At 37.8% G+C, this 15,335-nt stretch overlaps 1 protein-coding gene across 10 annotated transcripts in view; it reads right to left on the bottom strand.

The window, feature by feature from the left end:
* The window catches only part of dennd1a (DENN/MADD domain containing 1A), a 536,086-nt gene that overhangs the window by 28,009 nt on the left and 492,742 nt on the right, over positions 1 to 15,335 (bottom strand). For 9 of the 10 annotated variants that reach the window (XM_069888617.1, XM_069888520.1, XM_069888538.1 and 6 more), the window contains one exon: positions 11,700 to 11,788. In XM_069888617.1, the coding sequence (XP_069744718.1) occupies positions 11,700 to 11,788 (89 nt within the window). Of the gene's footprint in view, positions 1 to 11,699; positions 11,789 to 12,024; positions 12,183 to 15,335 lie in introns of those variants that run through there. The other variant, XM_069888606.1, reaches the window with a different exon arrangement.

Raw genomic sequence — 15,335 nt, 5'->3', positions numbered from 1 at the left:
AACTTTCCAATATCAAAGTATATACAAAAAACCAGGAATAACCCAAAAAAATTTCAAACACCCCAATCGCAAGAAACAAAGCTGTAAATTAAGTAAATTTTTTTAACAACTTGGCCTTACGGGCAGGAGCAGGAGAGCCGGCATCATGCTCCCAGTGGGAAAAGGAACCTTGGTGTACCAGGCAGGAGTGGCAACAGAAATGGCAACAGAGTGGCAACAGTGACTTCAGGGTCCCAGGTAGGAGCCCACCAGAAAGGAAGTGCCAGGGAGTGATGGGGTGATGCTACCAGCATTGACTTTTACGCTGAATTGACATCAAGCTGTTTTATTTTTGGTGAATTCAAGGTCTCAAACGTATATTTAGCATATAAGTTGACCCGCCCTTTCAATTTATAAGCCGAGAAACACGGCAATTTTTTTTCCCCATAGATATGGAACTATTCATCTCAGCAGTCCATTGTGCTATATGTAGAGGGGAGTCGAATTTCCAAATATTCGCAATACATTTCTTAGCCACTAAGGCTATCTTAACAAATGAAATTTGAAATTTAGTTAGTTTATTGCTTTTTTCAATAAAGGCACCCAAAATATAAATCTCCAGGTCGCCTGTGAAGGCCTCTCCTTCACACATGACATGTGAACATATAGCATGTAAGAATTATCCCATTTCTGTCCCACTCATTTTCAATATTTCAGATTTTGATTTATGCAACTTCAATGGTGTGAGATATAATTAGTGTAGAAAATTATATTGCACTAATCTGCATTTATAATTGATGTCATGCTATCCAAACACGAATAAGACCAACATCTTTCCATTATAGCAACATCTAGATCTGACTCCCATCTCTCTCTTGATCTCTGAAAACCTGGTTTTACACATTCATTCTGGAGAACAAAGTACATCTTAGTTATAAATTTAGGTGTATTCCACAGCCAAATAGTTTGTTCCATTTCACTATTTTCAAGTGGGGCCAGATTTGGCCCCCACAGTTCTCTTAGGAATGATCTTAACTGGAGAAAACAGAAGACATAAGAGATCTGTCTACGTAACAGTGATCAATATAACTTATTCCTTTGTCATACCATGAATTAAATATTTTGTTACCCAGATTCATAGGCAGCAGTACATTTTTACATAATGGAATTCTTAGTGAAGTACCTGCTTTTTTTCTAATACACTCTCTTATCTCTTGCCATATTCTATACCAATTTTCCCTTGCAACCGCTGCAACCGTGTCTGCCTGTCCCGCATCGGACTTGTCAGCCACAAATGAGCCTGCAGCCGACGTGGACATTTACCCCTCCATAAATCTTCGTCCGCAAAGCCAAGCCAAAGAAAGAATATATTAATATTGGGTAATCCATTTTTTGTTTGTTATTAACTCAATACGGTCAACCAGTTTACCTATCTCGGCTGCACCATTTCATCGGATGCAAGGATCGACAACGAGATAGACAACAGACTCACCAAGGCAAATAGCACCTTTGGAAGACTACACAAAAGAGTCTGGAAAAACAACCAACTGAAAAACCTCACAAAGATTAGCGTATACAGAGCCGTTGTCATACCCACACTCCTGTTCGGCTCCGAATCATGGGTCCTCTACCAGCATCACCTACGGCTCCTAGAACGCTTCCACCAGCGGTGTCTCCGCTCCATCCTCAACATTCATTGGAGCGACTTCATCCCTAACATCGAAGTCCTCGAGATGGCAGAGGCCGACAGCATCGAATCCACGCTGCTGAAGATCCAACTGCGCTGGGTAGGTCACGTCTCCAGAATGGAGGACCATTGCCTTCCCAAGATCGTGTTATATGGCGAGCTCTCCACTGGCCACCGTGACAGAGGTGCACCAAAGAAGAGGTACATGGACTGCCTAAAGAAATCTCTTGGTGCCTGCCACATTGACCACCGCCAGTGGGCTGATATTGACTCAAACCGTGCATCTTGGCGCCTCACAGTTCGGCGGGCAGCAACCTCCTTTGAAGAAAACCGCAGAGCCCACCTCACTGACAAAAGACAAAGGTGGAAAAACCCAACACCCAACCCCAACCAACCAATTTTCCCCTGCAACCGTGTCTGCCTGTCCCGCATCGGACTTGTCAGCCACAAACGAGCCTGCAGCTGACTTAGACATTACCCCTCCATAAATTGTCATCCGCGAAGCCAAGCCAAAGAAGAGATAAAAGAAAGATTAACTTAATATTCCACTTGTAAATAAAGTCCTTTGCGGTCTCCTCTTTTATTGGGATCCAAGAGGGGGAACTATGTTCTTCAAAGAAGAATGATAAAAATCTTGCTTGTACTGATAAATAATACTTCAAATCCAGAAGCCTAAATGCTCCCATTTTATAATCCCATGTTAACTTTTCCAATTAAATTCTTGGGGAATTGCTTTATGTAATTATTTTTTTTAATACAATAGGCAACGATTGTGAAAGATGCTGCATTCTTGGCATCACCTCCATTTTAATACAATTTACTCTTCCCACTAAATTAATTGGCAGGTCTTTCCATTTCTGTAAATCTTTCTCTATTTTTCTAAACGAGTGCAATTAAATTTACATAAATTCTGTAAATTATTATCGGTCATTATTCTTAAATATTTGATTCCATTTACCATTTAAATCTACTACCTTTTTCATATCTTTCATAATCAAAATTCTTCACTGGCATTATCTCATTCTTGTGCATATTTATTTTATAATTTTGGCTTGTGGTTTATGATAAATAGTTTCTATCCAATTTCTAAGTTTTCTGCCTATACTAAATTTTTCCTGTTTTAAATAGCAAATACTATTCTAATTGGTCAAATGCCTTTTCTGTATCTAGGGATACTTGGATTCAACTTTGATTTTGTTATATATATTACATTAAATAGTCTACCTAGACTATTTGAAGAATGTCTTCCTTTAACAAATCCTATCTGGATGGTAATATATTAATTTTGGCAGATATTGTCCCAATCTATTAGGTAATGCTTTGCCAATATTTTATAATCAGCATTGAGGAGTGATATAGGTCTATATGACAAAGTTTCTTTTAATGGTTCTCTTTTCTTCAGTAGCAACGTAATTATAGCAGTTGAGAAAGATTCCGGGAGGGTTTGGGTCTCCACTGTCTGGTCCAATACATCATCATAAGAGACATCAATGAATCTGTAGAACTCAGGATGAAACCCATCCTCCCCCAGAGATTTGTTAGCTTGTAAAGTACCCAAAGCTTTCTTGTTTTCTTCTCTTGTGAAAGGGGCATCTAAATCAATTCATACTCTTCTAATTTTGGATGGTCAATATTTGTTAAAAATTCATCCATCTCATTTGCATCTCCTAATTTTTCTGATTTATATAGTTTCATATAATATTGTATATTATTTAGTTCTTTTTGATTATATGTTATAATACTGGCCTCTGTTTTTATTGCATTTATCATTCTAGATGACTCCTCTGCATTTAACTGCCAAGATAAAACTTATGTGGCCATTCTCTTAATTCATAATATTTTTGTTTGGTTTTAATATCTTTTTTTTCTATTCTATATATTTGTCATATTTTTTATTTTTAATACTCTATATTTTTCTTGTCACCCCGTTCTCTGATTCTTCTAATTTCATTGTCTTTCTCTAAACCCTCCAACCCTAGCATATTCTCTCAAGATTTTTGTATAAGAAATAATTTGCCCTATTAGATAAGCTTTAAGCGTATCCCATATTAAAAGGCTATTATCAGTAAAAGAAAGATGAGTTTCACAAAATAATTCTATGTGTCTCTTAATAAACTCACAAAAGTCCTTCCTTTTCAACAGTGTGGCATTGAGACACCAGTTATACAAACTTTCTGTTTTTTTTCCATTATTGCAGTGGTGAATGATCTGATTAAAGTCTTGCCAAATATTCTGTTTTTACCACTCTACTTTTTAACTGAGCGGACATTAAAAACAAATCAATCCTTGTCTGTGAGTCGTATATCCTTGAGTAGAACAAATAGTCTCTTTCTACGGTGTTAAGCTGCCTCCATAAATCAATCAAATTTAAATCCTTCAAAAATGATAGTGTCGCTTTTGCAGCTTTTGCCCTTGTTACTGTTCTGGCTGATTATTCCAGTATTAGATCTAGACAGAAATGGAAATCTCCTCCGACCAGTGTATTTTATCTTCCCTCTGCTGTTTTTTAATAATATGTTCCATAAAGGCTTTATCATCATAATTTGGTGCATAGATATTCATAAAAATCCATTATGCTGCATAAATTTTACAATGCGTGATTACAAATCTTCTGGCTTGGTCAGCCAATGTCACTTCTAATATTAAATCATCTGGGATTATACTCACTCAAATTCAGAAGAATGAGAGGAGATCTTATAGAAACATATAAAATTATGAAAGAGATAGATAAGATAAGGGCAGGAAAATTGTTTTCACTGGTAGGTGAGACCAGAACTGCCTCAAGATTCAGGGGAGTAAATTTAAGACGGAGATGAGGAAAAACTGTTTTTTCCAGAGAGCAGTGGAATTCTCTGCCCAGGGAAGCAGTTGAGGCTACTTCATTAAACATATTTAAGGTTCTGTTAGATAGATTTTTACATTAAAAAAAGAGGAATTAAGGAATATTGAATGGTGGAGCAGGCTTGATGGGCTAGATGGCCTACTCCTGCTCCTGTTTCTTATATTATTGGTATATTTTTATTAATTAAAATCGCTATTCAGCCAAATGAAGATGATATTACTTGTCCCACCGATCCTCTTTTTTTAAATTTTACCATGTTCTGATTTGGTAAAATGTGTTTCTTGTACAAAGACTATGTAGGCCTTCATTTTTTTTTAGGTGAGCCAAGACTCACTTCCTTTTCACAACTCATTTATCCCATTAACATTAAGACTAATAAATTTTAACATTCTATCCATATTGACTTTTAAACAAATATTTTAACAAATATTAAATAATAGTGATCTTTCTCCTTTAAAAAATAAATACAATGACCCTGCCCTGAAGGTGATGTAAACAGAAAACCCTGTGAAAAAATTCCACGAAATCTCTTGAGGAAGAACCCTCCGTTTAGCACCATCTTTTTTTGATACTTCTTTCCAAGCACCATTCTTCCCCTTAGATTGGAGTCTCTACCCTGCTACTAATTTTCCCAAGTTTTGCTCTTTACTGAGCTTTCCATGAACATTTCAATAAAATATACTTTTCAACAATAAATGCAAGACGGTTTAAAAAAGACCAACTTTTATTTAGTGCCATTGTAAACATTCTTCACAGTCTTTTTTGGCAACCTTAGACTTTTCATAAATCTTGCAGAAAGTCTTCCATTTCGTTCTTAGTCTTTAAAAAAATCACTAATTACCTTCTGCTACTTCAACTCAGAGTTGCAGGGTATTGAATATTTCAAGTTTTTGGAACTCAATTATCTTTTTACATCATCAAATTCCTTCCTTTGCTTAATCAAAGTAGGACTAAAATCTTGAAAAAATAGCTCTTTTTCATGGGTGGGCTATTATTTTGCTTGGAGTATTCGTATGCTTCTCCCAGAATTGTCTCCTGTTCCTGGTAACTCTAAAGTCTTACCAGGACCAGGACCAGTCATGGTCGCTGATTGCTGGCTCACTTTGGACTGAGAATCTGTGAGCCCTTTCAAATATGTAATTTTTCTCTGAATTTGTCTTCTCCCTGCACTTACGGGATCCATGTTTCAAGGAAGTTCACCGATCTCTTCCCTCAATTCCTTCTTTCAGTCTGATAATCCAAACATTGTCTCATCTAGTAATATTCTCCATGCGGCCAATCTTGTCCAGCAGGTCTTATCTGTCCGACTCACATTTCTTCGCATCTTTTTCCAAAGCTTTTAGCTCATCTTGTGTTTTTACTCAGTCTAGTTCTGCTTGGTTCATTCTTTCCATTAAGTCTTCAATGATTTCTTTCATTTCAGTCATGTCTTTCATTACAGTTTCAACGCATGCAAATCGATTGCTCAAGTTTTCCATTTTCTCCAGGATAATATTTAGTTCTTGTCATGACTCCCCAGCTCTGCCAGGGTCTGCCAGACCTGAGGCCACTCTTACGCCACTCCCTTTCAGGCTTTTACTTGATGTTCCTGGCTGAATAGAAATGTCCTCAATTTTTGTTCTTGGCTGCCTTGGTTTCTTCGTACTTGTTTTGTCAATATTTTGGTGAAAAAATACTTAATTTTAAGATTTTAACTGTTTTTTGATATGGAGAGTTCAATCAAAACACATCTAAGTCTTTCGCATGGCCACACCCCCTAGTGCCAATTTTCCTTGACCAACAGCATAACCAAGATAAGTCACTGTAGCATGGAGAAATTCTAATTCAGCGAAATTAGCAGTAACATTTGCTTCTAAACATTTGTTGAACTTTTTTCTAATGCAAATATATGGATTTGTAGGTGTTATTTGCAGTAACCAAATCATCAACATAAGCATCCGTATGCTCTAAACCTTCAGTCACAGAATTGATCATCCTTTGGAATGTTCCTAGACCATTCTTCATTCCAAATGGTAGAATATTGTATTCATATAAACCTGACAGGGTTACAAATGTAGACATTTCCCTACCTCTCTCTGTTAAGCGAACACACCAGTAATCTTTTAATAAGTCCATCTTCATAAGAAACTTAACCTTTTCAACCTTCTCCACACAATCATCCACCCAAGGGATCAGATAAGCATCTCTCTTTTTGTTACCTCATTAATTTTTCTATAATCAGTGCAAAATCTACCCACCCCAGTTGGTTTAGGGACCAGGACACAAGGTGAACTCCTATCCGACATAGAACATCTAATAATATCATTATTTAACATGTATTCAATCTCTTGATCTACCAGTCTGAACTTTTCAATATTCATTCGATATGGATGTTGTTTGATAGGTTTTGCATCTCCAACATCAACCTCATGACAAGTTATTGAAGTTCTCTGAGACACGTCTGGAAACAGGTTCCTAAATTTTAAAATTAGTTGTTTCGTTTGTTCCTTTTCCTGGGGATGCAGATGAGCCAATTTAACAACCAAATTCTGCAAAATATACGCATTAGACAGATGAACTGGAATAATATTTTGTTTAAAGTGAGCCTCACAAGAGTCACTTGTATTGTCTCATGATACATAAACTCCTTAGTTTTATCCACAACCAATACCTCTGCTTCTTGCTAAATCCAAATTCTCATTATATGGTTTTCACATTTTGAAATGGTAACTCTGTTTTATATCTCCGCTTAGGAGTTTTAACTAGTTGACTTCATTCACCTTGGACTCTATCTCATACAGTCCTGAAAATTTTGCCCTAAGAGGATTAAAATTTGTTTAGAAAAAAATTAACACTTTATCCTCTGGTTTAAAAATTCTCACCCTCAATTATTTTTTTAATCATACCAGACTTTCATCTTACCTTGAGCCATTTTCAAATTCTCTTCAACTATTTTACAGACTTTCTGAAAACTCTCTTTAAACCTTGAAACATAATCTAATAAATTCAACTGCACATTCTTATCTACCCATTGTTCCTCTAATTTGATGTCCAAATATCAGCTCAAAAGAACTAAAACCTAATAATTCTTGTACAGACTTGCTTACTGCAAACAAAAGTAAATGAACACCCTCATTCCAGCCTTTCTCATTCACACAATAAGTCCTCATCATGGTATTTAAAAAAAAAAGTTGAATGGAACCTCTCCAAGGCCCCTTGAAATTTTGGATGATATGCAGATGACGTGATCTGTTTAGCTTCAAATCTATAAACTAACTACTATAAAAATCCTGACATAAAATTACTCCCCTGGTCTGAATGGATCTATCTAGGCAGACCAAACAAAGTGAAAAATTTCACAACAGCTCTCGACATAGTTTTAGCTTGATTATTGCTTCTGGAAATCTGTACACATGATGATTAACAAATACTGATTCCCAGTTTTTGTCTTGGGCAATGGGCCAACACAATCCACAATAACTTTTGAAAAGGGTTCACCAAAAGCAGGAAAAGCTTTTAAAGGAACCACTGTGGGACCCTGATTAGGTTTCCCCACAACCAGACAAGTGTGACAGGTCTGACAAAATGTCCCAACATCTTTTCTCAGACTAGACCAATAAAATTTTTTCATAATTTTATAGATAGTTTATCTATATCACTCTCACTTCAGTAAGATCAGGATCTCTGTCCTGCCTCTCTAAAACTCCTTTCGTGATAATGAAAAATCCTTTGGCAGGTCATTATCATCTGACTGCTGTTGTGCACCATCCCAGACTTCTGTCCCTTCTAAATCATTCTGTACAGCACCTTCTTAACTGGCAAGCTTTTTCACCGTAGCCCGCATTACTGCACAAGCCGGACATATATCAGAATCTGTCTTTGTCTCATCAATGTCTGGCTTATCTGACAACTGCATATTTAAAGGGACAACTTTACCCTCTACCAGATAATTTCCTAATAAAATTGAAACATCATCCACTGGTAAACTTGATCTGATCCCTATCTTAACAGATCCATTAACTAATTCCAATTTTAATATTAACTTGTGCAGAGGTATCAACTCTGAATCATGCCCCAAACCTCGAATCAAAATCAATTCACCCGTGGGAGTCTCAACACCAAACTCTAAAACACTGTCTACCATGAGTTACTGGGCAGCCCCAGTATCTCGAAGGATTTTTATGATCACCTATGGTAACCCTTCCTCTAATGAAACCTTACCCTCTGACATAAAATAATTGAATTCTTCTTAATTTTATCAGCAGGACTGAAACCCTCTTTATTTGTGTGTTTCATCTCTTTGAATACAGGCATCTGGTACTGCCTTCGTTTATTTATTTTTCATCAACACAGGACAATTTGCTATTATGTGACCAGGTTTCTTACGATAGTGGCAAAGTAGAGCTTAAGGTTTTTTTTCTTGCTTCCCTTCTTTACTCCTAGCACTACTTCCCTATTTATTTTACAACTTACTTGGATATTTCATATTTCCCCTTTGTAAAGGCCTACTGGGTAATAATCTAACCTTCTGAGTTAAAGTATACTCATCTGCTAATTTAGCAGATTCTTGCCAAGTTGCCACTCCCCTTTCATTTAAATATGCTTTTATATCATTAGGAATGCACTTTTTAATTTCATCAAATAACATCGACTCTTTTAGTCTATTGTAGTCACCATTTATTTCTTTTGATGTTCACCACAGGTCAAAGTACACAGCTTTGTCATATGCAAAATCTATATTGAGACTGGTTCACCAATTTTCATCAAATTCCTGAATTTTTTTTTATCTATAAGCTTCTGAAACCAAATTCATAAGCCTAAAGACAGCTTGCTTTACAGTATCATAATTAGCAGCGTGTTGAATTGTAGTATGGGCAGAGTAAGCCTGCTGAGCCTTCCCTTTAATTACACCCTATTACATGAGGGATCAATGGTTTCTTAGCCATTTCAGACTCTCAGCAACTTTCTCAAAATGTTGAAAATATTTATCAATATCAGCCTCATTAAATGGAGGAACTAACATCTCCTCCCTACTAGTCATAAAACTCTCACGAGGACCATAAGATGAATCTCCTCTCATATTTCTTCCAAATTCCCTCTGTTTTTCTACTTCCTCAGCTCTACATTTTCCAAACTCTAGCTTCACCTTCTTTTGTTCTTTCTCAAAATGCCTCTGCCTTTCAGCTTCCTTCCTTTGTTTTTTCTGCTGCTTCCTTTTCTTTTTCTTCTTCCCTTTGCCTTTTTGCTTCCTTCACCTCAATTCTTTCTAACTCTTGCTGCCTTTTGTCTTTCTCTCTCTCTCAATTCTATATTTTTCTAATTCCATATGTCCTAGCTGTAACTACTGCTCAAGAGATTTTTCTCTTGGGAAATTGTTTTAATTTTTCAGGCTCAATTCTGAAAAGTCAATTTCAGAGTTCAGTCTTACAAATCTTTTGTGTTGAAACTCAGAATCTTTAAACTGTTCTTCAAAAGTAATTATGGAGTAGCTGATGTGCCAAATCATCAGACTTCTCAAAACTGTTGTAGAGTTGCTTTCAGAGAAATGTTTCTTCATATAACCATATACAGCACAGAACAGGCCAGTTTGGCCCTACTAGTCCATTCCGGAACAAATCCCCACCCTCCTAGTCCCACTGACCAGCACCTGGTCCATACCCCTCCAATCCTCTCCCCTCCATGTAATTATCTAGTCTTTCCTTAAATGTAAATAACATCCCTGCTCCAACCACCTCTGCCGGAAGCTTATTCCAGAATCCAACCACCTTTTGCGTGAAGAAATTTCCCCTCATGTTCCCCTTATAATTTTCCCCCTTCAATCTCAAACCATGGCCTCTGGTTTGAATATCCCCCACTCTTAATTGAAAAAGCCTATCCACGTTGACTCTCTCTGACCCTTTTAAAATCTTGAACACCTCCATCAAATCCCCCCTCAATCTTCTACACTCCAGAGAAAAAAGCCCCAGGCTGCTCAACCTTTTTCTGTACACGAATGATTTTTTTCCACAATTCACCTCTCTCGCATGCAAGTTACAGAACTTGTGATTTCCACGATGATTTCACAAATCCAGGCAAGGGCTTTAGACAAAATGATCATTACAATGGCCACAGTAGCACTGCTCTCTCTTAACAAAGATAGACAGTTGAAGTGGCCATCTTTTTTGAAGCCAGTTTGATCCTGTGTTCCCCCCCCCCCCACCTTGACAAGGAGAACACAATAGCAATCCTTTCTCACAGAATGTTACTGTATTTCTGACTTCAGATGAAACTGGTTCATTATATTAAAGATGCTTTCTTGAAGTGTCGTAATCACATGACATGACATCAGTACTGGCTCTATTTGAAGTTTCATTTCTCCACTTCATGAAGCAAATGGTTTTCTGTTTACACAGGTGTATCCTCTCCGAAAATATCCATTGTTTTCAATATTTCAGTGGAACAATCAACTCTAGTTTTATGGCTCTGTTTACAACTGGATATAAGAGACACAGTATCTCTTCTAAATGATGTTGTGTGTGTCTTTTCCCTGTTTCCAAACCCACACATATACCCACTAAATACATATATTATAACCTTAATAATAACATAATTCTGTAACTATTATTAATAACAATAAGGAGAATAAATTGAGGGAAAAAGATTTTCAATTTCCTTCATGTCACCACCACTGCACAACAAATCTTCACTGAAATAATCTAGTGGCAACAGCTAAAAGAAAGCAACACAGACCCAAAACCTCAGACTTGCCTTGCTGAATCAACAGTGTTTTTAGCAGTCACAGGATCAAACAACTGGGACTTAGCAACTTATGAACATTACCTTTCAAAATGGTTCTCAGTGCACTCAGATTTTTTTAAACCATGTTTTGTTTAACAGTGATTAACATGTCAGATGTACTCAAGTATCCCACAAATCTTTCTGCAGTTTGTCATGATAAATATTAACTGAAGTTACACAGAAAAACATTTCACAGATTTCCTACCTGACCCTGTCAAAGTAGTTTGCACAAGGATAAAATCCCCAGGACATAAAACCACTCAGTATGCTAAACGTTGGGCCAAATATGCTAAGCTTGCAAACATAATTACCTGCAAATTGAGAATGTCAAGATTAAATGGGCCATTAAATGAAAAATTCAAAGTGCAAATTGAAAAGTCCCTCATATATTTATTGTGGAGTATGAATGCTTAACTACTAGAAGCCACCACTTACGGCTCTGGACTTGAAATGGAGGATATTCGCGTATCTGTTGTCAATGCATTACTTCTCGGTTTCTTCACCTGTGGTCGGGGAGGTCGTGCCTGCACATACACATTTATGTTAGAGACATATCTTTACTATTACAAGCAACTGCAGAGATTATCACGAAAACTTAATTCTAGGTGGTCAGAGGATAAAGAACGTCAATGCAGACAAAACACTACGATACAATGAAAAATGTGCAGATTTAGTACAGTTGATGCAGCTACAAGCCAAAGCCAAATAGAGTGCTCATTACCATTAGGTTTTAGTTGGTAATTTCCTAAGGATCAGACTTGCTCCAGAATAAAATTTTACACGAAGCTCCAACCAGTGCAGTGGAGATAGCTCACAAAGCATGGCCTGTTGAACCCCCAGGAAATCTTGGTGCATAGTAATATGAAGGTTGACTTATCTGACATATTTTCAAATTTTAATTCTGCTTCAGACTTTTTTCTAAAAAAAATCAATGAAAAATGTCATTATATTATTGCTCTACTACTGACAGAAACACCCATACCTGAACTCATTTCAGATTTTTCCATTAAATGTTAAAACACCATCAAAGAATCATGGAGTCAAGCAGCAGAGAACTGGCCCTTCAGCCCAATTCATTCATGCTGACTCATTCGCCATTCTGTGCTAATTCCTTTTACTTGCATTTGGTATCATCCTCCTAACACCTCTCATCCATAAATCTGTCCAAATGCCTTTTGATTGCTGTTATTGTGCCCACTTTGATCATTTTGGCTGGCAGCTCATTCCAGATAAGGACCATCCTGAGTGAAAAAAAAATAATGTCCTCTAGTTGCAGAATTCTCTAACCTGGGAAAAAGATGGTGAGCATTCATTTTATCCATGTCCCTCATTAGTTCTTCCCTCAGCTCCAGGGAATAAAGACCCAACCTCTCCCTGTAACTCAATCCCTCCAGTGCTGGCAACATCCCAGTGAATCATCTCCAGTGCACTGATTCCTTCCTATAGCTAGGTGACCAAAACTGCACGAAGTACTGCAAGCGTTGTCTCACCAATGCCTTGTCCAGTTGAATCATGAGGTCCCAACTTTTGTATTCTATATCCCACCCAATGGCCAGTATGCCAAACGCCTTCTTCAACACCTTATCCACCTGAGTTGCCATTGTGAAATCAACAGGTGTTGCAAACATACAATCATATTAAAAGGGATATACACCTTGAATTTAGCAAGTGGTGAGATTAAGACACTTTTCAACAAAAAATCAACAAAGTACACATAAAAGATTACAATGCTTTTGTTCATAGGAAAACAAAAACTGTGTGTTTTATTAATCTAACCAAAGCGCCGTCACCTTCAAGGGAAATTACAATGAAAAGAAGTCACCTCGGGAATGACTGCCATGTGTTGAGCAAGTTTAATATTATACTGGTACATCTAAACAAGAACTATGGGATTATACATGTTAGAAGGTGATTTTCAAACTGAATCCAAGCAATGGGGTTCACAGTTTATATTAAACACCCTGGATCATACAACACATCAGGATTGTGTGGGACTGGACTCCCGAATCTGTCACAAATTCCCAAACTCTCTACGCATGGGCTTGTATCTGAGTGGCTGAATGCCAGTGATTCTCCTGGAACCAATGGCTTCAAGCAGCATGGTTGGTCTCAGTACAGTACAGGTGGTCTTCCATAAAGTGAATCCAAGCATTCACCTCTTCCAAATCTTTTGATTCTCAGCTGCAACCAGAGGCATTCTGCAAAGAATTCCATGTGACAATAACATTAAAGAGTTTGGCATCACTCAACTGGTGGAAAGACACTGCAAATATTTTACAGAATTACAAAAGCATCAATACATCACATTCCAAGCACGTGTAATGAAACATGAGCTTTTATTCTACCAGGCTTTCTGAGCCTGCGATCTTCATTGCTGAGCAGTTCATGAGAAGTGAGTAGAAGTCCATATGCAGGTGTACTTGCTCTGCAAAGGAAACCAAGCTTGCTCTCATGATCATAGTTTCCAATTCTGAGTGGATGCGTTGGTGGCTGAATGGGTACCAATTAGCTGACTGGAGTCATACTTTAAATTCCACTAATGCAAGTTACCAAACTGAAACCAAATACTTAACTGTGTACAAACATCATGGGAGCTGGTTGGAGGTGCAATGTGAGACGAGTTGTCCTCCAGCCTCATCTCATTTAACCCATCTCATTTTACACCTGAACCTACCTATACATATACTTACAGACAGAGAGAGTCAGAGTTGAATTCCCTACGTACACAGATTGCATACAGAGTATCACAAGCATGACTTCACTGCGCAGGAAAAGTGAAGCTGTGATTGCCGGCCCTGCTTGTTTATTCCTGGTTCTTCTCGCCTCCAGTTTGCCTTTTCTTACACCCAGCTCTTCTCCTTGTTGAGACATCTTTTCACCCAACCCTCATATTCCCTCATGCCAGAAACACAGGAAGCTGCCACACAATGGGTGAAGCATCTCTCAGTACCTGAGTGGACTCCAGTTTCAGTGCTGCAGGCAGCTGATAAAGGCAAACATCTTTATGTCGTGCAGTAGGAAGAGGCATTTTATTTGCAAACAATGTGCTGATGTTACACCTCTATTGAGTTCATTGTCTTTGCCAAGAGTAGTATGTATACATCATGAGTAATTCAAAATTCCAAAACATGGAGATTCAGATGGAGAGTGGTTTTAAACTGATGGTATTGGGTCTGAAAGTTAAAGTTCAAGTTACCTTCATTTATCATTCAAACCATAACTGCTAACGCAATGCACAGTAAGGACAAAATAGTGTTGCTCCAGGACCACGGAAAGTTAAATATAAAAACATTTTACAATAAAATCCATAAAATACTGGAATATGTATGTTTTAGGAATTGAGGAGCCTGATGGCTTAGGGGAAGAAACTGTTCCACAATCTGGATGTATGGGCCTGAATCCTACGGTACCTCCTTCCAGATAGCAGAAGGGCTAAAAGTTTACAAGAGGGATGTGAAAAATCCTTCATAATGTTAATTGCCCTCCGCACTTGGCGGAGAATATCATCTGGTCCCTTAACACCAGCTCCATAGCCAAGAAAGCCCAGCAGCACCTCTACTTCCTGTGAAGGCTGAGGAAAGTCCATCTCCCACCCCCCCATCCTCACTACATTCTACTGAGGATGTAATGTGAGGATCCTGTGCAACTGCATCACCACCTGGTTTGGAAGCTGTACCACCTCGGACTCCAAGACCCTGCAGCGGATGGTGAAGTCAGTGGAAAAGATCACTGGGGGCTCTTTTCCTACCATGATGGACATCTACCACACTTGATGGAGGTGAAAGGCAATAAACATGATGAAGGACTCCACACATCCCTCATGTAAACTGTTTTCCCTTCTGCCATCTGGTAGGAGGTAACGTAGCGTTATGCCCAGATTGGGCAACAGTTTTTACCTCCCAATCCATCAGGCTCCTGAATTCCTAGAACATATGTGACTATTGTACCGTGGACTTTTACTGTATATAAGTTAATATTTTAATGTGTTTAACTTCTATTCTAACTTATATTTAAGTAAATATTCTCCATGGTCCTGGAGAAACGCTATTTTGCCTTTACCGTGTGTGCATG

The sequence above is a fragment of the Narcine bancroftii genome, chromosome 1, assembly GCF_036971445.1.
Source record: "Narcine bancroftii isolate sNarBan1 chromosome 1, sNarBan1.hap1, whole genome shotgun sequence".
Lineage (NCBI taxonomy): Eukaryota > Metazoa > Chordata > Chondrichthyes > Torpediniformes > Narcinidae > Narcine > Narcine bancroftii.
This window is presented reverse-complemented; position numbering and strand designations above follow the sequence as displayed.